We start from the raw sequence: 23328 nt of genomic DNA, 5'->3' as shown, positions 1-23328 counted from the left end.
ATTGAAAGGGTGGGAGGGAGACACAAGAGGGAGGGAATATGGGGATATATATATACACATAGCTGATTCACTTTGTTATAAAGCAGAAACTAACACAACATTGTAAAGCAATTATACTCCAATAAAGATGTTAAAAAATAAACAAAAAAACATAGCAAAATTACATACTGTCAGCTTCCAAACTGTTATATACACAAGCCAACTGAAGAACAATGTATTTTCTGATCAGTATTTATTTCTATATTAACCTCAGTTTTGCTCTTTGCTCAGTGCAAACAGATCTAGACTATTTCTTCTTACAGTAATATGAATCTGTCTTACTACCTAAAGGTAACAGAAAAAGTGTATGTTTATACCTTAAAAGACAAAAGAACAGTCTTTACTGAAAGCTCTTGGCTGAGGCTAACTAAGTATGTACATACGATTCTAAATAAAAGTACACTCTTTCCTTGGATGGCACATTTTCTTCTCCTTTATCATCTCAGACTTTCCCCTCAAAGCGAGGCTCCTTAACTTTTATGTAAACATGATTCCCAAAGTGCCAGAATTCCTCCTTAACAAGGTGATTGATTCCACTTATATCTAGCTAAATGTAGTGGGAGCTGGTTTTCTAGTGGTAGTGGTGATAGGTTACAGTGAGTCACCCTATTCCAACCAGCGCCCCTTGTGACCAATGGCATGTACTTATGAGGTAATGGGTCAGAATTCAGGCTCCAGGCTGTGGTTGAGGAACAGCTTTTCTGTTAAGACAATGTTAACTGTTACTGGAATTCTACCCTAAAACTTGGCACCACTTTGCAACTGAATGTTTCTCAACGTTTACAGACAATGATATGTCCTCACGCTTGCTAAGTGAGATACATCAAGGAAGTACTGGGAGTCCTGAGGGTTCTCCCCTTGGTTGTCATCCATGGACTTCTTTTTTTCTTTTTTAATATTTATTTATTTATTTATTTTTGGCTGTGTTGGGTCTTAGTTGTGGCACGCAGGATCTTTCGTTGCAGCGCACAGGCTTCTCTCTAGTTGTGGCATGCAGGCTCCAGAGCGCGCAGGCTCAGTAGTTGAGGTGCATGGGCTCAGTAGTTGTGGCAGGCTCCAGAGCACGTGGGCTCTGTAGTTGTGGCACGCAGGCTCTCTAGTTGTGGCGCTTGTGCTCAGTAGTTGTGGCACATGGGTTTAGCTGCCCCACGGCATGTGGGATCTTAGTTCCCTGACCAGGGATCGAACCCCCATCCCCTGCATTGGAAGTCGGATTCTTAACCACTGGATCGCCAGGAAGTCCCATCCATGGACTTCTTAAGATGGCGATACCTAAATGGACTCTTTAAGAATATGAAGTCAGCCTGGCTATTTAAGATGGGGGAAGGAAGTTCCATGGGGAGGAATACAAACATTCAAAGACACCAGGATAATGATACATTCAGAGAACTGCCAGTAGTTTGCTACAGCTGCAGGAGATAGGGAGATATGGATGAATGGCAAGAAATGAAGCTAGAGTCTTGATGATAAAAGCATTTATTTGCAATTCTAAGATGTTAGGCTATATGTTAAAGGCAGTGGAGAATCACAGAAAGATTTGTATGTATGAACAGATGAACTATATGAAGAGATCCACTAAGTTTTTAGTGACAGATTGAAAGAGAATAGGAAAACCAATCAGGAGTTATTATAATAATTCAGGTGAAAAACGATGAGGGCTTGAACTAAACAGCAATGGCATGGAGGCATGTGGTCAGATGTGAGAGATTAAAAAAGACAAAATCACAGTGACTGACATGTTAAGGGGTAGAGAGGAGGGCAGAATCAAGGGTGACTTTCAAGTTGCTAGTGTGGGTAGATGGTTGAAGTAAAGGATAATGAAGTAGGTTTAGGCTGGGCAGGGGATGAAGTGAAGCCAGTAGGGGGTAAAGGTACTGGATTATAGCGCTTATAGGGTGGCTTATAGGGCTGCTTATAGGCCCTATAGCTTATAGGGCTGTTAGTTTTCCATTTATTACATTTTCTCTAGAAAGAAAAATCATGACTTTAAAGGTCATTTTAGCTCTCTGTTAGTACAGAAGGTCTACTGTGTATTTCCAGAAGCAAAAAAGAGGTCACAGTCAATGTTAAATATATTCCAATGAGTACCAAAATGGATTGGACCCATATGTTCAATTCACATTAAAGTATATGTCACAATCCATCTGCTTTTAAAGTGTGTCAGAAACAATTTCCAGAGCAAATGCCAAATATCCTGGAGATACTTTAGTTCAAATTACCAATTATACCATTGTACTTGAACTGTTTGCTACTGAAATACATACTAAATGGAGATACATGTGGGAAATCTGTTCTTGCAGACTTCTAAAAAATTCTTAAATTTCATATTTTGAAAGATAAAATATGAGGAAAAGATTGCATATATGAGGGAAAAATGCATACATTTTCTTGAAGGGCTGAGAGCCAAGAAAAATTCCAAAGTATACTGCTAGTAGAGTATGAATGCCTGCATAGCTACCATAGTTAAATACATAGGGGTGAACTAAAATCCCAACCTGGAAAGACTCTTTACAAGTGTCTAGATATTTGCAAAGGAGACTAGTTCTGAATAATCCATTACGATATATTTTACCCAGGATGAGCTATGTAGCCAGGTTTGCCTGGATGGAGTAAATTACTGTCAAATTTCTGAGCCACAAATTTTCAGCATTTCTCAAAATTTTTTTATAAAACTCATACAAAACAATATCTAGTTTCTAATAACCATTACTGTGGACTTAGAGTTACTCTATTTATTTCCCCATCTGGCTCAACCTAGATCATGTAGAGTATATTTCCTATACACTAAGGTCTTAAATAAAAAACTATAGATAATTCGAGAGAGAGAGAGAGAGAGATGGAGGGAAGGAGGGAGGGAGGGAGGAAAAAAGTAGCATGGGAAGAAAAAGAGCACTGCTTCTTGAAGACATTACTGCTGTGCAACAAAACTGTCATCAAATTCCATCCCTTTTGCATATACAGATTCATCATCAATCTATTGAAACCACTCCTAAAATGTCTTAAGGCTAGTTTTAGTAGCATAGCATAGATTTTTCACTTTTTAAACATAGCAGAGACACTGTTTATGAAGGTGGTCTCCTCAACCATAAAACACTGTATAGGAAAAACATATAGAGCTTGAAATATTTTTATTATCACTGATAAACTCAGCATCTTGGCAGTAATATCATTATATTAGAAGAATTACTTACTCAAGAAGATCTGGGTCTAGTCCTTCTGATATCATTTTGTTTCTTATTGCCATGACTGGAACACCCTAAGCAAAGAACACAAGATAATAATTCAATTATTAAATATACCTCCTTCATAAAAACAGACAAATAAACCAATGGAACAGAATCGAAAGCCGAGAAATAAACCCAAGCAACAAATATTTGACAAGGGAGCCAAGAATACTCAATGAAGAAAACAGTCTCCTCAATAAATGGTGCTGGGAAAACTGGATATTCACACATAAAAGAATAAAACTTGACCCCTATATCTTGTACCACTCATAAAAATTAACTTGAAATGGATTAAAGACTTAAATGTAAGACCTGAAACTATGAAACTCCTAGAAGAAAACATAGAAAGAAAGCTCCTTGACATGGGTCTAGTAATGATATTATGGAAATCATACCTAAAGCATAAGAGACAAAGTAAAAAATAAACAAGTGAGACTACATCAAGCTACATGTAGCTACAAAGCTACACAGCAAAAGAAACCATCAACAAAGTGGGAAAACTGGGCTTCCCTGGTGGTGCAGTGGTTAAGAATCCACCTGCCATTTCAGGCGACACGGGTTCGAGCCCTGGTATGGAAGATCCCACATGCTGCGGAGCAACTAAGCCCATGAGCCACAACTCCTGAGCCTGTGCACCTAGAGCCTGTGCTCTGCAACAAGAGAAGCCACCGCGATCAGAAGCCCACGCACAGCAACGAAGAGTAGCCCCCACTCACCGCAATTAGAGAAAGCCCGTGCGCAACAACAAAGACCCAATGCAGCCAAAACTAAAATAACTAAAATAAATAAATTTATTTTTTTAAAAAGTGGGAAGACAACCTATGAAATGGGAAAAAATATTTGCAAACCATGCATCTGGTAAGAGGTTAATATCCAAAATATATAAAGAACTCATACAACTCGAGCAAAAAACCAAATAATTCAATTAAAAAATGGGCAAAGAACCTGAATAGACATTTTTCCAAAGAAGATATATGAATGGCCAACAGATACATGAAAAGATGCTCAACATCACTAGTCACTAGGGAAACGTGAATTAAAATCACAACGAGATATCACCTCATGCCTGTTAGAATGGCCATGATCAAAAGACAAGAGATAACAAATGCTGGCATGGATGTGAAGAAAAGAAAACCCTGCGCATTGTTTGTGAGATTGTAAATTGGTACAGCCACTGTGGAAAACAGTATGAAGTTTTCTCAAAAAATTAAAAATAGAACTACCATATGATTCAGCAATTCCAGTTCTGGGAGTATATCCAAAAAACCCAGAAACACCAACTTGAAAAGATGTCTGCATCCCCATATTCATAGCAGCACTATTTACAATAGCCGAGACATGGAAACTACCTAGGTGTCCACGGAAGGATGAATGGATAAAGAGTGTATATATACACAATGGAATATTATTCAGCCATAAAAAACAGGAAAACCCTACCGTTTGTGACAACATGGGTGGATCTTGAAGGCATAATGCTAGGTGAAATGAGTCAGACAGAAAAAGACAAATACTGTTCGATCTCACTTATATATGGAATCTAAAAACAAAACAAAACAAAAAACCAAACTCATAGAAAAAGAGATCAGACTTGTGGTTACCAGAGGCAGAGGGTGGGGGTAGGAGGAACTGGAGGAAGATGGTCAAAAGGTACAAACTTAGTTATAAAATAAATAAGTACTGGGGACGTAATGCACAACATGATGACTATAGATAACTTTTCCTTATATCATACAGCAGTGTTAACAGAGTAGATCCTGAGAGTTCTCATCACAGGTGAATATTTTTCTTTTCTTTTTATTTTATCTATATGAGGTGATGGATGTTAACTAAACCTACTGTGGTAATCATTTCACAATATACGTGAATCAAACCATCATGCTGTACACCTTAAACTTTTCAGTGATGTATGTCAATTATTTCTCAATAAAACTGGAAAAAAATAAAAAATAGAAGCCAGGAAAAAAAGCCTCCTTTTAGATGGTTCATTATTTAAAATAGCTCTTATTTTGCTTTTATATTAGTATGTGCATGGCACTTGAATAATCTAATAAGGTATACATTTTAACTGACTGAATGGAATCAGTGCTATCTAGTACCACATAAGCCCAGATTAAATCATTTGAGTTTATCTATTACTAATTCTGCTGGATAGAAGCCAGATATCATATTCTCACTCTTCTTATATCATCAAAACAAAGAAAACATTGATAAGTCAAATGATTAAGGCCTTGGCTGGGATGGTGCCATGAATACTTAACAATATGAATAAATGTCTTTTCAAATAAAGATTTCAGAGCTTTCTACTCTTAAGTATAGCTATGTCAATGTTCTTTTCATAAGCAAACGGTCCAATTTCACTTGGACACATTATGCAAAAAGGTCAAACAGAATTCAAGAACTCTCTTGGGATTATATTACACATCTTCTCTATACCAATACAAACACCATGTAATGATAATCCTAGAAGTGTATAAGTCACAAAAACATTGAGAACATGTGAATTTCAAAGTTCAGGATAAGAACATCAAAACAGTAAGAAGAGGATATGTCAGAAATAAATACAAATTGACTTGAAAAGGGGACTAATTTGATGTATAAATAAACATTTATTGAAAGCTCACTTATAAAGCTTTAAGGGGAGAAGATGCAATCAAGTCTCTTTCTCAACTCCTCCTCTTCCCCAAAAGATGAGGAAACACTAATCAGATGTGTTAAATTTGAGGACCTTGATTATACCACCTTCAGAAGTAAGTGGGGTCACCATGCTATAAAAGGCTGTACACATGGTTGGGACCCTCTCCCTCATATCTTTTCATCCCACGTGCAGAAGGGGTAAGCTGAGCCAGAGTCCACATGGGAAAAAGCTCAATCTCCTCTCTACGCTGTTGCATACTCTTCTCTTTGGCCCTCCCTTGTCACTAGCCAGTTGTGACATTCAGTTTTGAACCTAAGGTACAGGAGAGGCCCCTTAGGAGCTCTGATGCTCCCATCCAATTTCGCAGAGCCCTACCCTGAAGTTTCTGCACTAACCCAGCTAAGGTTCCCTTGCTTTCTTCTGCAGCTGTCCATTGTCTGTTTTCTGGTCTCAGGGATCTTACAGGGTTAGAAATAAACTTACTGGGGTTAGCGGTAGAATTCTGATATCACATTCCCACACCTCAATGTTTAACACCACAATGGCAGCACAGTGCTTTATGCTGAGAAAATAACAACATAATCAGCCCCTGCCCTCAGAGAGCACAGTCTAATAGATGTGTTAAAAAGACGATCACAGTACAGTCATAAAATTGATAACAGAGACCTGCATAATGGGCAAGGTTAGACTCAAGGAAAGGCAGACTGAGTTGAGGACCAGCAAAGAATTTGCTGAGGTGAGTCTTGAAGAGGGGATAGGAGCTTATTTAAAATAAAAAACACAAAGACTCAGAAATATATATATAAATTTTCAAATAATCTATCCATACATAAGCTTGTTTCAAAAATGTTTTAAAGAACAAATATATACTTGTCCAGCTATTTCCCTCCAAAATGCTGATTTTATCTTACATTTCATCCAATAAATCTGTGTTGAGATACAGGCAAGTATATGTAAAAAATATGAGAGTCAAATGGATTATAAATTCAATATGCAGAGCTTTCAAAATTAATGACCATGTATCCTCACAGAAATGTTACAGATCTTGCCAAATTAAGTTCAGATTAACTACAATCCTCATTTTTAAAATCAGAAAATGTATTAAAAATTTAATCCTCACTTAAAAAAAAAAAAGCCCAAAAAAAACTGTTGTAGAAAGAGTCATTAGATGCCTTCTACAAGCATAATCTCTTATTTTGGCTATGGAAGAGAAAAAGTCCAAGTTCTCTACACCTTGCTAGGTTACAAGAGGCTGCGAAAGCAAAGGTTTTTTTGTTTTTCAAATTCACGGGTTACCAGGAAGACTCTCTCCTGAAAGAGGCAAGGCTGTCATTTACAGGCCCATCTATGTATTCATTTTCATAACTGTTATGTTTTATATTATAAATTGGTAAAATATAATCTGTTAAGACTCCGATAACAAGAAACTTTATTTATTTTTTTAACATCTTTATTGGAGTATAATTGCTTTACAATGGTGTGTTAGTTTCTGCTGTATAACAAAGTAAATCAGCTATATGTATACATATATCCCCATATCCCCTCCCTCTTGCGTCTGCCTCCCACCCTCCCCATGCTATGCGGCTACTTCCCACTAGCTATATATTTTACATTTGGTAGTGTATATATGTCAATGCTACTCTCTCACTTTGTTCCAGCTTACCCTTCCCCCTCCCCGTGTCCTCAAGTTCATTCTCTACGTCTGCGAACAACAGACACTTTAAATGCAACCTAAATACTAGATGGATAAAAATAAATGCATCATCATAGAATTCTCTTGAAAACCATACTTCTGAAAGCAATACTGTTCCATGGGGCAATCTTTAAGGTATTCTGAAAAGTTAAGAAGAAGACAAAGAAGCTAGAAGATAAAACTCTGGATCTTTCGTTAGCTTATGAGGTTTAAGGATAAATGAAAGATAGAAAACAAGCACTTACCTGCTTTGGGGCATCCAGCATGAACAGACTCTTACATTTGGAATAAAGTAAGCACAAGATCACAATTTGCACCACTTTAAAAATATATTATCTGGAGCTAAGACTTGAAAGAAAGATTTTGAAATAAAATGTACTTAATAATAACTTTGTAATAAAAATTATTTAATTTTTTTTTCTTGTGGTACGCGGGCCTCTCACTGTTGTGGCCTCTCCCATTGCGGAGCACAGGCTCTGGACGCACAGGCTCAGTGGCCATGGCTCACGGGCCCAGCCGCTCCACAGCATGTGGGATCATCCTGGACCGGGGCACGAACCTGTGTCCCCTGCATCAGCAGGCAGACTCTCAACCATTGCGCCATCAGGGAAGCCCAAAATTATTTAATTTTAGTAGTAGAGAAGAAAGCTGACTACTTGAACTACAAGGTTGGAATTTTTACTTGATAATTAAATGTCACTCCACTCTTTAGTATAACAGGGAAAGTTAGGAGTTTGAAACATTTCATTAAAAAAACTCTGAAGTGCTAGGGAGAAATGGTAAAAAGAGCAAGAGTTAAGGTCATACTTTAAAAAGACCTCTCAGTTTTTATTAACTATGGTTTGATGGTACAAGGTCTTTTGACAAACTCAACTATGTGATTTATTTATTATACTTTAGCATAATCTCCACAGGATATCATTGGAAAGGTTATATAAATAAGTTATACAGCCGAGAAAACAGAAGGGAGGAGAAGTGAGGATTGAAAAAAGCTTCCTAAAATATAGCAGAGAAAGTGGTATGGGGTTGGAGAGGGGGAGGCAGTAGGCGGGAAGGGAGAACTGGGGAACAGGGAAGTTGGTGAAATTTGGTAAGCTTCCTATTTTATCATTAGTTTCATGGAATTGGTTACAGTATAAGAGAAGCCTGAATCTATAAGCTCCATATTTTATCCTTAGTCTCTTGAAGCTGGTTACATCACAAGAATACAGATACTACCAAAGTTTGGTGAGTCTTTAGTCATTTCTGTATATGAATATAGATAAAGGAAAATACATATAACTATAATATCTTACCCTATTAAAGACTTTACTATTATCATCACCTTAATACAAATCTGATTAAAAGCTCGATACAAAAATAATTTGGCCTATGTTCCAAAGGATGCATTCCAAAGAGATTTGCTGCTATGTTTCCAGAGATGTTGCTTAGAAAATTGGTTGTTTTGCTATATTCTTCCTTAGAGGTTAAGAAACGGAGTCTGGTTTGTTAAACATCAAAAAGAAGTGTCCAATTTCTGATCTCCAAGAGACAAAGCTACTGGTGGTCTAAGGAGGACATGAGAGACCTCAAAACTGAAGTCTACTGAACTGTGGGATTATTTTTGGCAAGTGATAATGGCAGTTTGTCCAACATAAGTAATGAAGAAGAGAAAACGCAGCCATAAGTCTGATGTTCCAAAAAATCATGTCTGTATTTGCGTCACTGGAGAAAGTGTGTAAAGAAGCCACACTAATGAAATTACGATGGCAACACTAATAGTTAAACACTACTTTCTTATATCACAAAAACTGTTGGAGGCTTATAGGACTGCCAATATTTACATTTATTTGTTATTATGTTAATGAAAGCCAAGATACTAAATTCCTTTATAAAATCATGTTGAAATTCTCCTAAAGTTTTAGATTAGAAGGGGAAAAAAACCCTCTTACTCAATCTAATAGAAATGACTTCCCTTTTTAAAAATAATAATACTCCGGAGGTTCCTTAAAAAACTAAAAATAGAACTACCATACAACCCAGCAATCCAACTACTGGGCATATACCCTGAGAAAACCATAATTCCAAAAGAGTCATGTACCACAATGTTCATTGCAGCTCTATTTACGATAGCCAGGACGTGGAAACAACCTAAGTGTCCACTGATAGATGAATGGATAAAGAAGATATGGCACATATATAGAATGGAATATTACTCAGCCTTAAAAAGAAACAAAATTGAGTTACTTGCAGTGAGGTGGATGGACCTAGGGTCTCATACAGAGTGAAGTAAGTCAGAAAGAGAAAAACAAATACCGTAAGCTAACACAGATGTATGGAATCTTAAAAAAAAAAATGGCTCTGAAGAACCTAGGGGCAGGATGGGAATAAAGCAGACCTACTAGAGAATGGACTTGAGGACACAGGGAGGGGGAAGGGTAAGCTGGGACAAAGTGAGAGAGTGGCATGGACACATATACATTACAAAATGTAAAACCGATAGCTAGTGGGAAGCAGCTGCATAGCACAGGGAGATCAGCTCGGTGGTTTGTGACCACCTAGAGGGGTGGGATAGGGAGGGTGGGAGGGAGGGAGATGCAAGGGGGAAGAGATATGGGGATATATATATACGTATAGCTGATTCACTTTGTTATACAGCAGAAGCACACCATGGTAAAGCAATTATACTCCAATAAAGACATTAAAAAAAAAAGATGTGGCACATATATACAATGGAATATTACTCAGCCATAAAAAGAAACGAAGGATTTCCTGGTGGCGCAGTGGTTAACAATCCGCCTGCCAATGCAGGGGACACGGGTTCAAGCCCTGGTCCAGGAAGATCCCACATGCTGCGGAGCAATTAAGCCCGTGTGCCACAACTACTGAGCCTGAGCTCTAGAGCCTGCGAGCCACAACTACTGAGCCTGCGTGCCACAACTACTGAAGCCCATGCACCTAGAGACCGTGCTCCGCAACAAGAGAAGCCACCGCGATGAGAAGCATGCGCACCACAACAAACAGTAGCCCCTGCTCGCGGCAACTAGAGAAAGCCCGTGCACAGCAACGAAGACCCAACACAGCCAAAAATAAAAATAAAATAAATAAATTTATATAAGAAAAGAAAAGAAATTGAATTATTTGTAGTGAGGTGGATGGACCTAGAGTCTGTCATACAGAGTGAAGTAAGTCAGAAAGAGAAAAACAAATACCGTATGCTAACACATATATATGGAATCTAAAAAAAAAAAAAGGTTCTGAAGAACCTAGGGGCAGGACAGGAATAAAGACACAGATGTAGAGAATGGACTTGAGGACATGGGGAGGGGGAAGGGTAAGCTGGGACGAAGTGAGAGAGTGGCATGGACATATATACACTACCAAATGTAAAATAGATAGCTAGTGAGAAGCAGTCACATAGCACAGGGAGATCAGCTCTGTGACCACCTAGAGGGGTGGGATAGGGAGGGTGGGAGGGAGGCGCAAGAGGGAGGGGATATGGGGACATATGTATACATACAGCTGATTCACTTTTTATACAGCAGAAACTAACACAACATTGTAAAGCAATTATTCTCCAATAAAGATGTTAAAAAAAATAATGCTCCTTATATGTTCAAGTTTTTTCCTCTCAGTTTATGAGCTTGAATCACAATACAGTTATGAAAGATGGAAAATATGAAGTTTTTTTCCCTACTTAGGTAAACAATAAAGAAAAGATCTATTGAGTTGGTAGGTGGATAGTACTTTTTTTATTTGAAGGAAGAAAGAATGAGTAGGAATTGGAAAGATGTTATGGGCTGGAAAAAAGCAGCCAGTCCTCCAATCAGGCTTCGTTTATTTAAATTTTAACTTAGTGAAATGGACTCAACCATTTCTTTGCCTTCTGATTTTCAACAGTGCTATATTTAAAATACCTATATTGCATTTTATGAATCATATTAGTAAGGTGTTATATTTAGAATAAAATCTTCAGGTGAAATAATCTATATAATAGATAATAAATGTTTACTGAACAATCATAACAAAAACAATCACATGTTCAATTATCTCCTTCTGGAAGCTTTCCATGAAGGGCTACAAAATTAATTTAAATAAACCTCTTAATCACTGTAAAGTGGACGATGGCTACCTAAAAAAAACGGAAGCTTTATTACTAATGACTTGTACAGATTTAGAAAATGCTATACTCTGATATTACAATATCAGATACTGTTGCCACCAAGGGTCATTTATTTGAACCTAAATATGTGGGCAAAAAAGAAGCTCACAAATCTTGACTAGCACTATATACAGTGGTTTCTATGGAGCTAACAGTAAATTATTCCTTTTTCAATGATTATCTCAAGAGATTAGTATCCCAGTGAGAAAGTATTTCTCACTGACTGTCCATCAGATATCTTTAAAGATGTAAGAACAAATCACATGATAAAATGGACAAAAATGACACTGGCCATGATGACCAGGGCCCAGGGAGTTACTATTACTTTATTCATAAAATAAATACATGTTAGCAGTTCCATCTGTGCCTTTTAGAAATGGGAACTAAAGTTAACCTAAATGCTTATCAAGAAAAACCCTTAAAGAAATTATTTCAAAAAGTGAGGCATCTATTGTCATGAGACAATTCAAAATACAGCTGTATCAATTTCCCCATGTGTTCATTTTTCCCCTGGATATTATTTTAACATGATAAATATTAGGTGTAATGACCAAAAAAGTGCATGGTATTTTCTTTGTAGCTACTCAAATATTTGTTAATTTCAGAGTAATTTGGTGCTGTGAAAGACCCATTTTCCTCCCTTCATTATAAAGCAAAGATAATATCTAAAATTTAAAGTCTTGCTATGATAGGTTAATTAATGCTAGAACTCCATTATAAACATGTCAGTTACACTATAGCTTTGCTATCCCTCATTTCACTCAAATGATATTTGTTCTCTGAAATATGTATTAACAGAATTTTCTAAATTTAATTATACTTTTACTTTCCAGGAATAAAAACTTTAAAAGAATTTCTATAGCAAATCATTTTGAAATTTGCTACTTAAATTAAAAGTATCAATATAATAAATTCAGATGGAATCTTGTTCAGTTTTTGAAAACATTATTACTATATGTGTCTATTAAAGAGGACTTAATGAAATATCTGCAAATATGGTAATAAAAGCTATACATAATAGAATTCTTAGTATTTAACTATAAGGATGATTCTACTGATCAAAACCACAGAATATTCACTTTTGAAGTAGTTTTCCAACAGTGGCAATGTGTTTGAACTGGTGTGTTATGAGTCTTTCATTAAATGCTCTTAGGGATCCATAGGGACCTACTCAAAGTGAGATGACCAAGACTGGGCATTACATGTGGGTTCAGAACCACAATGAAGGGCAATGAATCAATGGGTCATCAGCACATGGTCTAACTAACCAACTGAATAAAAATAATTTGTGAACTTGGGCTAGGAAAAGAACAAGAAAAGAAAAGTTAGGATGCTGCCTTACATTATGAAAAACTTTGGTAAGATATATTTACATCTGGAGATTTTTTTTTTTTAATTGCAGTATTAAGATAAATACAAAAGATGTAGATATCCTCCAGTAGAGGAATAGATAATTTTCATTCATTTTCTCCCAATAAAATTCAATATTTTGAAATGTACTTTTTTTTTAAACATAGTTAACATATTAGCATTTTCTCCAAACTGTAAAATAATACTTACCAAAAGATTAACTTACAAATGATGTTGTGATCCATTCAAAACAAATAATCTTCTGTACCAGGCCTCCACCCCATTACGAATGCTTTCACTGAGATCCTTGTCAGAATATGGTGCTAAAATGTCTTCCTCAAGTTGATGGTCTTTAAAACCTCTAAGACACTTCTCTCCCACCTGAGGTGAGCCCACTTCCTTATTATAGCTCATTTGCTTCTCTGGTCTTTACTTTTTCTCCCATTAATTTACACAATCTTAGACAGACTAATTTATAGTTAAGGTGAGAATCACAATATTTTTAAAAAGAGTAAATCTAATGAAGTAACTACTTAATTTACATTACTATTATTTCCTCCTCACCAATCTGTAAAACTTTTATGTGAGGGCCCTTATTTCTGGCAAAGGTGGTCAGTAGGAAAAAAACAGAAGGGCACCGAAAAATCAAAGTTGGGTAACTAAAATTTTATAGTCAGTTTCAGAGTAAAAGAACTATACCGCACATTTCAGCAAGTATAAAAACTGTCATTGTTAGCAATCTTCAAAAGCTTCCTTATGAACTTTAATAGCGATGTACTGTTCCTTTTGTCACAACTTCTATCATAAGAGTTAAGGAGTTGTTTAAATTAGTTGGAATGAAAGATATGAAGTCAAAAGATAAAAATATTTTTCTGCTAAATCCCCTGGTCTTTATTGGTTTCCATTTTATATATCATTTAAATGAAATTCCTATTAAATTCAACACTACCTTAAGCTTACCCTCTAAAAGTTCTCTCTCCTGTATTTGATTGCTTACTTCTACTCCTTTTTCCTTCTTTTGTGGGGAGAAGTGCATAGAGTTATGGTGTTATAATGAATTTAAGGCAGATGAAGTAAATTTTTTTGGCACTTAGCAAAATAAATAAACTGAAATACATAATTAAATGTTTCGGCTTGAAAGGACTGTTTCAGATAAACTGTCCCACACAGTATCTAAATTACTTTATATATGATACTGATGATACAAAAATATGATATGGAGAATAAATTCCTAAAGAAATATAATCTCTTCATACACAGTTTTAAGAAAAACTAATTTGACAAATTTAGCATCCTAAATTTATTACCTTATGAATTATTTTTAAAAGAAGATTATTTTGTGCCCGAATTCTCTTATGTTGCACTTACTCCTCCTTTAAATTGTTTTATTTAAATTAATTTAAATTATCTGATACATTACTAAAAATCAAAGAATTCATACAGCAACCAAATATCCCCCTACAACTCTAAGAGAGACTGGCATCTGTGTACACTGGCTTGTTGATATATGACCATTCATCAAATATGACTGAGAATTCTAAACCCTCCTGAAGTTCACAGTTCAAAATATGTATATATTTTCCAGAGGTTATAAGCACCATAAATAAAAACAGTTATGGGGCTTCCCTGGTGGCGCAGTGGTTGAGAGTCCGCCTGCCAATGCAGGGGACATGGGTTCGTGCCCCAGTCCGGGAAGATCCCACATGCCATGGAGCAGCTAGGCCCGTTAGCCATGGCCGCTGAGCCTGCGCGTCCGGAGCCTGTGCTCCACAACGGGAGAGGCCACAACAGTGAGAGGTCCGCGTACCAGAAAAAACAAAAAAACAAAAAAAACCCAGTTATGGATAAACAACTAGTTCCTATAAACAAATTATTCAAATCAATACTTGCATGGCGGGACTTCCCTTACGGTCCAGTGGTTAAGAATCCACTTTCCAATGCAGGGGATACAGGTTCGATCCCTGGTCGGGTAACCAAATCTCACATGCCACATGCGGCCCGCATGCCACAACTACTGAGCCCACGTGCTCTAGAGCCCGTGCACCACAGCTAGAGGGAAGCCTGCATGCCGCAACAAAGAGCCCATGCGCTGCAACAAAGATCCGACGCAGCCAAAAAAAAAGAGGTGCAAAGAAACTTTAAAAAAAGTACTTTCATGGCAATTGAATGCCACACAAGGATAGCTATAACGGAAAATATGCAAGCATTAAAATATTCTGAGCAGTATGATTATGGCAAAAGTGGTATTAGTGAAGAAAATGTGAGGAATAGATAAGCATCAAGGCAGGTGCATATAATATAACCAAATGGATACTGACAACCATCTAACTTTGTAGGGTCTGCCCACTATGTGTTTTCCCTTCAGTGTTCTAAGGAAAACAAGAAATCAGGAAAACAAATACATCAGGAAAGCAAGAAATTTAAAACCTGAATTTAGCAATATTATTGTTTACTGCTCTCTAAGAAAAACATATGAGAAAAGTAAAATAAGGAATAAACAAAAGGGTAAGTACGTCATAAAGCAATACTTCTTAACCTTAAATGTGTACATGGTATGACTGGTTCTGGCCTCCCTAACTTTCAATTTCAAGGAAACTCAGGAAGGATTCAAAAGGAAGCCATAATATTGAAAAATCATAATCTGGAAAACTGGCATAATAATTCTTTTTTTTTTTTTTTTTTTTTTTTTTGCGGTATGTGGGCCTCTCACTGTTGTGGCCTCTCCTGTTGCGGAGCACAGGCTCCAGACGCGCAGGCTCAGTGGCCATGGCTCACGGACCCAGCCGCTCCGCGGCATGTGGGATCCTCCCGGACCGGGGCACGAACCCTTGTTCCCTGCATCGGCAGGCGGACTCTCAACCACTGCGCCACCGGAGAAGCCCTGGCATAATAATTCTTTACACATGGTTTCCTTAGAGGTTAGTTCACTGACTTTAGCAAAGAATAAGTAACTTGGGTAGTTTTTGTTTTGTTTTTTTTGTTTGTTTGTTTGTTGCCAAAGATACAACAAAAAGTACCCGTTTCTAGGTTTTCCAGATACTCAGGCCATGGCAAAGCATAGGCTGTTACCTCAGGGGCTCTCAATTGGTAGCTGTCACTGTTTTCTGCCTTAGGGAAAATCTCTATCCAATCCTTCTTGCATTTGATGCAAGATAGAATGTAAAGGAAGCAGGATAACTGTGGTCACTTGATCTCCACTTATGCCATCTCAAAGTTACTACTCATGCAGTTTACCATTCTGCTTTTTTATACCATTCCTTCTTTTATAGTGAAATGGAAGTGAGAAGGATAAAGTATTTTCCCTTTTCAATTTTCAAAGCTGGCTAAATTACACAACTAATTAAACAGATATGTATGTTCGCCTGTATCTTTTCTTTATCTACATTCGTATGTGTGGGAAATCAGTCATTGTACGTGCTAGCTTTTACCTTCAATGAACAGTGTGATGCTAAAACACCAGAGGAAATTGTCTAACCCCAAACCTTTATGTAGTCAAAAAATACTGACCTTGATACTGGTTAGTAAACTTTAGCTATTATAAACAAAACACATATTAAAATACCTACAGAATTAAAAATAAAAAATAGCATATAAAAGTTAAACTAAATCTGCACCAGTGTTTTCCATAGCTCTGTCTATATATGAACCAGTAGCCCCTCCTTTTGACTATACTGCCAACCACTGATGAGGAACCTACCCTGGAACTCTCTAGAACATGGGAAGTCACATGTGGGTCATGTCCCAAACAAGGTTTTAAAGCCCTTAATTACTCTTAAAAAACTATACCTTATCTAAAGAGTACTCTACACTTCATGCTTGATTAGTTTCCCCAGGTCCAAGGTATATAATTTCTTGATGAACATCTTTAATAATCAGTTGAAGATTCTTTCCTTAGGTAATGGAACTCACATTTCCCCAGGCCAACATCCACTGCTGGCAACAGATGCATCAGAACCACCAGAACCAAGATTATTCAATTCACATTTTAAGCCAGCCAAAGAAAATAGAGCTTTTTAAAAAAACTAAGTGTCCAAAGAGACTGTTTTGGCAAATATGGTTTCAAAAAATACAAGTCATTAGCTTCTTAATGTGGAAGTCGAATTTTCCCAATGCACAATTTATTACTGGCAAAGGATTCACCAAGCTCTGCCAGTAAAAAGGGGAGAACTGTTGGAAAAGTGATCTATGCACACAATTCCAGTTAAGTTATAAATGCAATATATAATTTAGTAAAGACTTGTGCTGCACTATTATGACAACAAACATTATATCAGAATCAATTACCTGCCATATTTGGAACACAACATTATTACTCACTGAAAAATCTTCTGTAAAACTTGCTTTAAAAGGAAAAAAAAAAAAAAACCAGTAAACGCCGGCAGGTGTTCCAGGAACATTCATTAATAATGAGATCCAAATTTGGAGATCAATTAATGGATCATAAATGTAGAGAACTTTAGATATCATTTTATTTATGTTTGAGGGGACTGAGACCTTAAGAGCCAATATGGTCTGAATATGGTCACACAGGATTGCATGACAAAGCTAAGAAACTATATAGCATGTTGCATCCCAGAAGTACGAAGTAAAGATCTTGGTGTGTACCCTGAGGCATTCAAATTGTCTCATAGGTAACTACTTCCTGGGACTGTAATCATTTTGTACCTCACAGAAGGTAGTAATCCAGGGGTGACAGAAAAAGGTACAGAGACCAAAAAGAAGGGCACAGCTTATTTCTCTGTGCAGTGGTACTTGTGACATTTGAAAGATTTTGTTGGCTTCTGTTTAAAGGAGTTTATATTAAGCAGTTTTAATTACCTAGTCTCTAAAGTAGATTTACAGGTATGTGACAAGTGAGGAAAGGCAAATATAAAAGCAATACATTCCAGGAGATATCTAGGACCCAGGAAGAGGAAGTTTTCAGGGCAGCTTACAAAGAAAGCCAAAAAAGACTGTAGTTCATCCTGATACCCAGAAAGCCCCAATTTTTTTTTTAAAACATCAGGGTTTGTAAGTTACAGGACTTCCTATGTCTTCCTATCTGAAGTGAGTGATCACTACATGGGTAGTCAGCAAATTCAAACTTTTATACAAGTGGAGAAGCTGAAAGTGCTTGAGAAACACACTCACTGTCTTATGAGAGAGAATGACATAGTTCTAAATAACAATTCAGGAAGGAAGGAAGAGAAAAGATTACAAGAGGGTTGAGGACTTAGTAAGTATTAAGATGCTGAGTGGAAGAATATTATATTTTGGAAAAAGATGAGAAACTAAGCATATGTGGAATTACAGGTATAAGAAAGACTCTGCTTATGGAGCAGCAACTCATATTTTTAAATGGCAAAAATATAAAGGCAATTAAAAATGAAAGAAATCCTATTACTGTCCTTAGTAGCGGAGAGAACTTGTGGCACTGTTAATTCCCTCTTGGGTACAGAATGGTTATTTGGGGGATCTTAGGAGTAGATTTTTATATTGTTGGTATATAGTGATTTTTTCAGAAAGACAGGTTTTCAGGAGACCATGCTATCTTTCCTTTTGTTGATACAAACAATTCCCTAAATTCCAGAATGCAGGCTTCTAAAACTCAGCTTTGATAACATGCATCCATAGTAATGGTATGGTGGGTCATAAACTACTTGAGATCATACCAATAGACAAAACAGAACTCATTTGATGAATTATGCTGATATGGTCTTTCTCCACGTTAGTAACTAAAACTAAATTTTTAGTGGTGGGTAAGCAAGAGAAACCTTAGTCACCCTCTGAGGTTGAGAGAAATTGGGCATTTTAATGAAAATCTACAATCTTTTTGGGAAAGTGAAACACTTTCTAGTATTGATAAGGCAATTTCTAATAAAGCTACTCTCTAGAATTAGCTGGGGTTAGGCTCTTACATCAAATCTGTTTTTCTTTCTACCTATATTCCTCTGAACCCTATTTGTTCTCAGTCACTCTCAAGGAACTGAATCACCTTGGAAGAATAAACAGCATAGAAGACTAACACAAAAAAACAGGAGGCAATTTACTATCCTGGAGTATAGAGATACAAAGCTATCTAGATTCTTCCCATGTCAATGACAGAAATTGGAAGATTCAATAATACAGATTGCAATGGGTCTCTAATGACTCTTCTCTACTTCTGTGAGGCATTTTCTAAAGCAGGGTAGTATCGTAATTTGTTCTTTACAGTTATAGTGTTGTTAAAATACAGATACAGGAAACACAACTAGCTATGCAGATGCTGCTAAATCAATATTTTAGGTGATGACTTATGACACTAGAATGATTATACTCCTGGAAAAGAGTTAAGTAGTTCAGAAGAACCAAAATTTTATGCTTAGCAAGACCCATAGGTATGATCAAGGGGCTTTAAACTGAAATCAAAGGATAAAAAAATTCCTCAATTAAAACTGTAAGACTATGAACAATAATAACACCACAGGGGAGAAAAGCAGAGTAAAAGAACTATCAGGTACTGATTAAGAGAAGAGATACAAACAAATAGAAAAAAAATCCAATAGCTTAAAAAAAAGTGTGTATGTGTCTATTCGTATATAGCAAACCTGAAATTTCAACATAAGTAAATCTCAGGGATTAACACTTAGGAATCCATGAATGGGAACTGGCATTTGAAAGGAGTATCTTACAATGTTTTATAATGGAAGGCGGAAGATACCTTTAAACCAATACATACACATGTATATGGAAATTCTTGAACATGGGATAAAGGAATCCCTAAATGAGGTTAAAAGAAGGTAATAGGCTTCCCTGGTGGCGCAGTGGTTGAGAGTCCGCCTGCCGATGCAGGGGACGCGGGTTTGTGCCCCGGTCCGGGAAGATCCCACGTGCCGCGGAGCAGCTGGGTCCGTGAGAGGCCACAACAGTGAGAGGCCCACGTACCGCAAAAAAAAAAAAAAAAAAAAAAAAGAAGGCAATAGTTGTACTATCAGAAGGAACATACTTTTTGGCCACCTGAACAGAAGCAGGATTTAGGTCAAGTTTTCCTAAAACATGTTGCAAACAAGCACAGGGATAAGATACCGCCATGATGTGTGGAGACATTAGCTCTTTACCTGTACTGGCAGCTAAATTTTGTTCAAATCAGAGCATCTGATAAATTCCTAAGTTACCCTGTTGAAAATTTCATCCTCCAACAAATAGAGGAAGCAATGAGGGGAACTGATTTAACGATTTCATACTTAAATTTAAACAAAAAGCCAGAACTGAATGATGATGCAGAAGTGATAGGAACTCTAGTAGTGACTATGCCAATGAAAGACAATCCTGGGCACTGTCAAACATGTTGCTACATCTCTGGTTGGATATTTTGACAGTCACTCATGATATTCTTAGGAAACAGGACAAATAGTGGATTTATAGATGGCTTAATAACTATCATCAAAAGAATAAAGATTGGCAGGTTCACATCAACCTTGAGGGAGACCTCTACTTGGTCTATTCTTGGTTTGGTTCTACAAAACATTTTAAATCAGTAACTTGAAGAAATAGGAGCACATCTGTACATTTCTGGGGGACACAAAGTTGAGAAAGAGAGTTATAATATGCAGGATAAAATAGTACATTCAACAAATATTGGGACTTCCCTGGCAGTCCAGTGCAGTGGGCACCGGTTTGATCCCTGGTCAGGGAAGTAAGATCCCTGCATGCCACACAGCTCGGCCAAAAAACCCCCAAACAACCAAAAAACAAACAAAAAACAAAAAACCAACAACCAAAAAACAAATATTGATTGAGCACCTTTTTAGGTAAGGTGTTAAAGTGAATACAAAGATCAATCAAGATATAGTTCTTCCACTCATTTCCTTTTCAACACAAGTAGATAAAAATATTTTAAAATTATCAAAGAACAAGATATGAAGTGAGAAAAAATACAGATAAAGTGGTTGGACAGATAGATGAAGGGAGACTTCTGGCTTTATGTGTTGGTGGGTTCTGAATCTGGGATAATTTAGTGAAAGTGTTCATAGGAACATGTCAGATGAGTAGAATTTGGACATGCAGTGGTCAAGAGAAGGGGGGGATCTAGATTCAGAGGTGGGAAAGCATGGAGCTTATATTGAGAAAGTTTTGTGGTTTTGTTTGAAGAATGAAATGTAGGACAGGGAGCAATAGGAAACAAAAGTTGGGTAATAAGATTCTGGGATACAGGTTGGCACGATGAACTAAAAACAATAAAATTAAGTTTAACTTGGATGAACTTATAATTTCAAAGCAAAGATGTCGGTCCCTGCTTTCTACTTGAAAATTATTACCCCCAAACAATAAGGCAAAAAGAAATAACACGAACTCCAATTTTAATGACTAAGAGGCATACACGAACCACAATACATGGAAATTAAAAGCAGATAAAAGAATGATGACTTAGCATAGCAAAGGAAGGCCAAGTCCATGTGCCTGAAGAGGAGGATACCACAAAGAAGCAGTACTTCCAGAACACTGGAAATGTTCAGGAATTAGAAACACCCGTACCAAAGGCAGAAGGGAGAAAAAGGACTAAAATCAAGGAAATGGGGCTAAAAACATAAAAAAGTCTGAGGCAGAAAAAATTAAACCCCTGCTCATGGTGACACCAAGCAAAAAGGATGGGCTAAAGCTAAGTGCCAGATACTGCTATAGAATTAGATAGTTTAAAAAATAAGAAATAAAACTAACAATTTATTACTTCTTAAATGTTTTGAGATAAAAATTATTTGGTGTTATAAAACACTGTAAAGGGGCTTTCCTGGTGGTGCAGTGGTTAAGAATCTGCTTGCCAATGCAGGGGACACGGGTTCGAGCCCTGGTCTGGGAAGATCTCACATGCCACGGAGCAACTAAGTCCGTGCACCACAACTACTGAGCCTGCACTCTAGAGCCCGTGAGCCACAACTACTGAGCCCATGTGCCACAACTACCAAAGCCCATATGCCTAGAGCCTGTGCTCCACAACAAGAGAAGCCACTGCAATGAGAAGCCCGCGCACTGCAATGAAGAGTAGCCCCCGCTCGCCACAACTAGAGAAAGTCTGCACACAGCAACGGAGACCCAACGCAGCCAAAAGTAAATTAAATAAATAAATTTATTAAAAAAACAACAAGAAACAGTGTGAAGTATTTTTAACCAGTTCTTAATCAGAAGAGCATTTCTCAAAGCACGTATGCTCTGGCTCTGAGTCCCAACTGCAGAGATTCTCATTTAGTAGAGTGGGAAATAGAAACCTATATCTTGAACAAGTTTTTTACTCTAAAAACCACTCAGCTAGTGTAAAAAAGAAATCTATCACCAAAACCTATCAAAAATTAAAATAGTATAGAGAAAAATACCGTCATTTTCATTCATAGGTAAATACTATGTGCCAGGTATGGTTCTAGGAACTGGGAATAGGGCAGTAAACAATAAGGTGTATATTCTAGGAGCAGTAGAGACACAAACAATGTACGTAAAATAGGTAGTATTTTGCATATAATTAGATGGTTCTATGAAAAAATATATAGTAGGGAAGGAATAAAAGGAATGGGACTAGAAAGAAGGTAATATTTCTGCAAATATTTGACGGAAGAGAGGGAGCAAACCATAAAGATATTTGGGAAAAGTGTTTCAGGCAGAGACAACTGATGCAAAGGCCCCAAGACATGCGACTGTCCATATATTTATTCAAGGAACATCAAGGAGGACAGTAGAGCTGGAGCAGAGTGAGTGAAGATATGAGATTAGAAAGGTAATTAGGGAACTAAATTGTATAGCATCTCACGGGCCTCTGAAGGACTTTGGCTTTTATTCCTAGTGAGATGGTAAGCTACATGATTAGAAAAATAAATATATGAAGAATATTTACATATATACATGCAAACATATGATATATATTATATATGAAATTCTGAAAAGCAATGAAATTTGTCTAAGTAATTAATAACAAAAATAAAAATGTCAAGTGGTGTCTGGGAACCTTAGTTGGCTAAATAAATCTAGACAATATCTAATATGGTACCTTAGGGTAAGTGTTTAATAAATATTTGTGGAATAAAAGGCCAGTGGATTAATACTGAAAAGGAAAATGAGGATTTTTCAAATTCTTGTAAAGTCAGAGGCAATGTATTAAGAATATAACAATTATCCTAAGATGTGGTCTTCTATCAAATATTTCAAGGCAGTCATAGATATCAAGTAGATTTTTCCCATTTCCTATTTTATATAGGTTAGGCAAGAAGAGACGAAATAAAAAGCCTTTCAGAGTTACTCTGAA

The 23328-nt window shown here is 36.9% G+C and overlaps 1 protein-coding gene across 2 annotated transcripts in view; it reads right to left on the bottom strand.

Annotated features, from left to right (window-relative positions):
• The window catches only part of WASHC3 (WASH complex subunit 3), a gene marked incomplete at its 5' end in the record, with an annotated part of 52627 nt that overhangs the window by 10424 nt on the left and 18875 nt on the right, over window positions 1-23328 (bottom strand). For both annotated transcript variants that reach the window (XM_079714384.1, XM_079714385.1), the window contains one exon: window positions 3231-3295. In XM_079714384.1, the coding sequence (XP_079570510.1) occupies window positions 3231-3295 (65 nt within the window). The remainder of the gene's footprint in view (window positions 1-3230; window positions 3296-23328) is intronic.

This window comes from Hyperoodon ampullatus (assembly GCF_949752795.1).
Source record: "Hyperoodon ampullatus genome assembly, chromosome: 11".
NCBI lineage: Eukaryota > Metazoa > Chordata > Mammalia > Artiodactyla > Ziphiidae > Hyperoodon > Hyperoodon ampullatus.
This window is presented reverse-complemented; position numbering and strand designations above follow the sequence as displayed.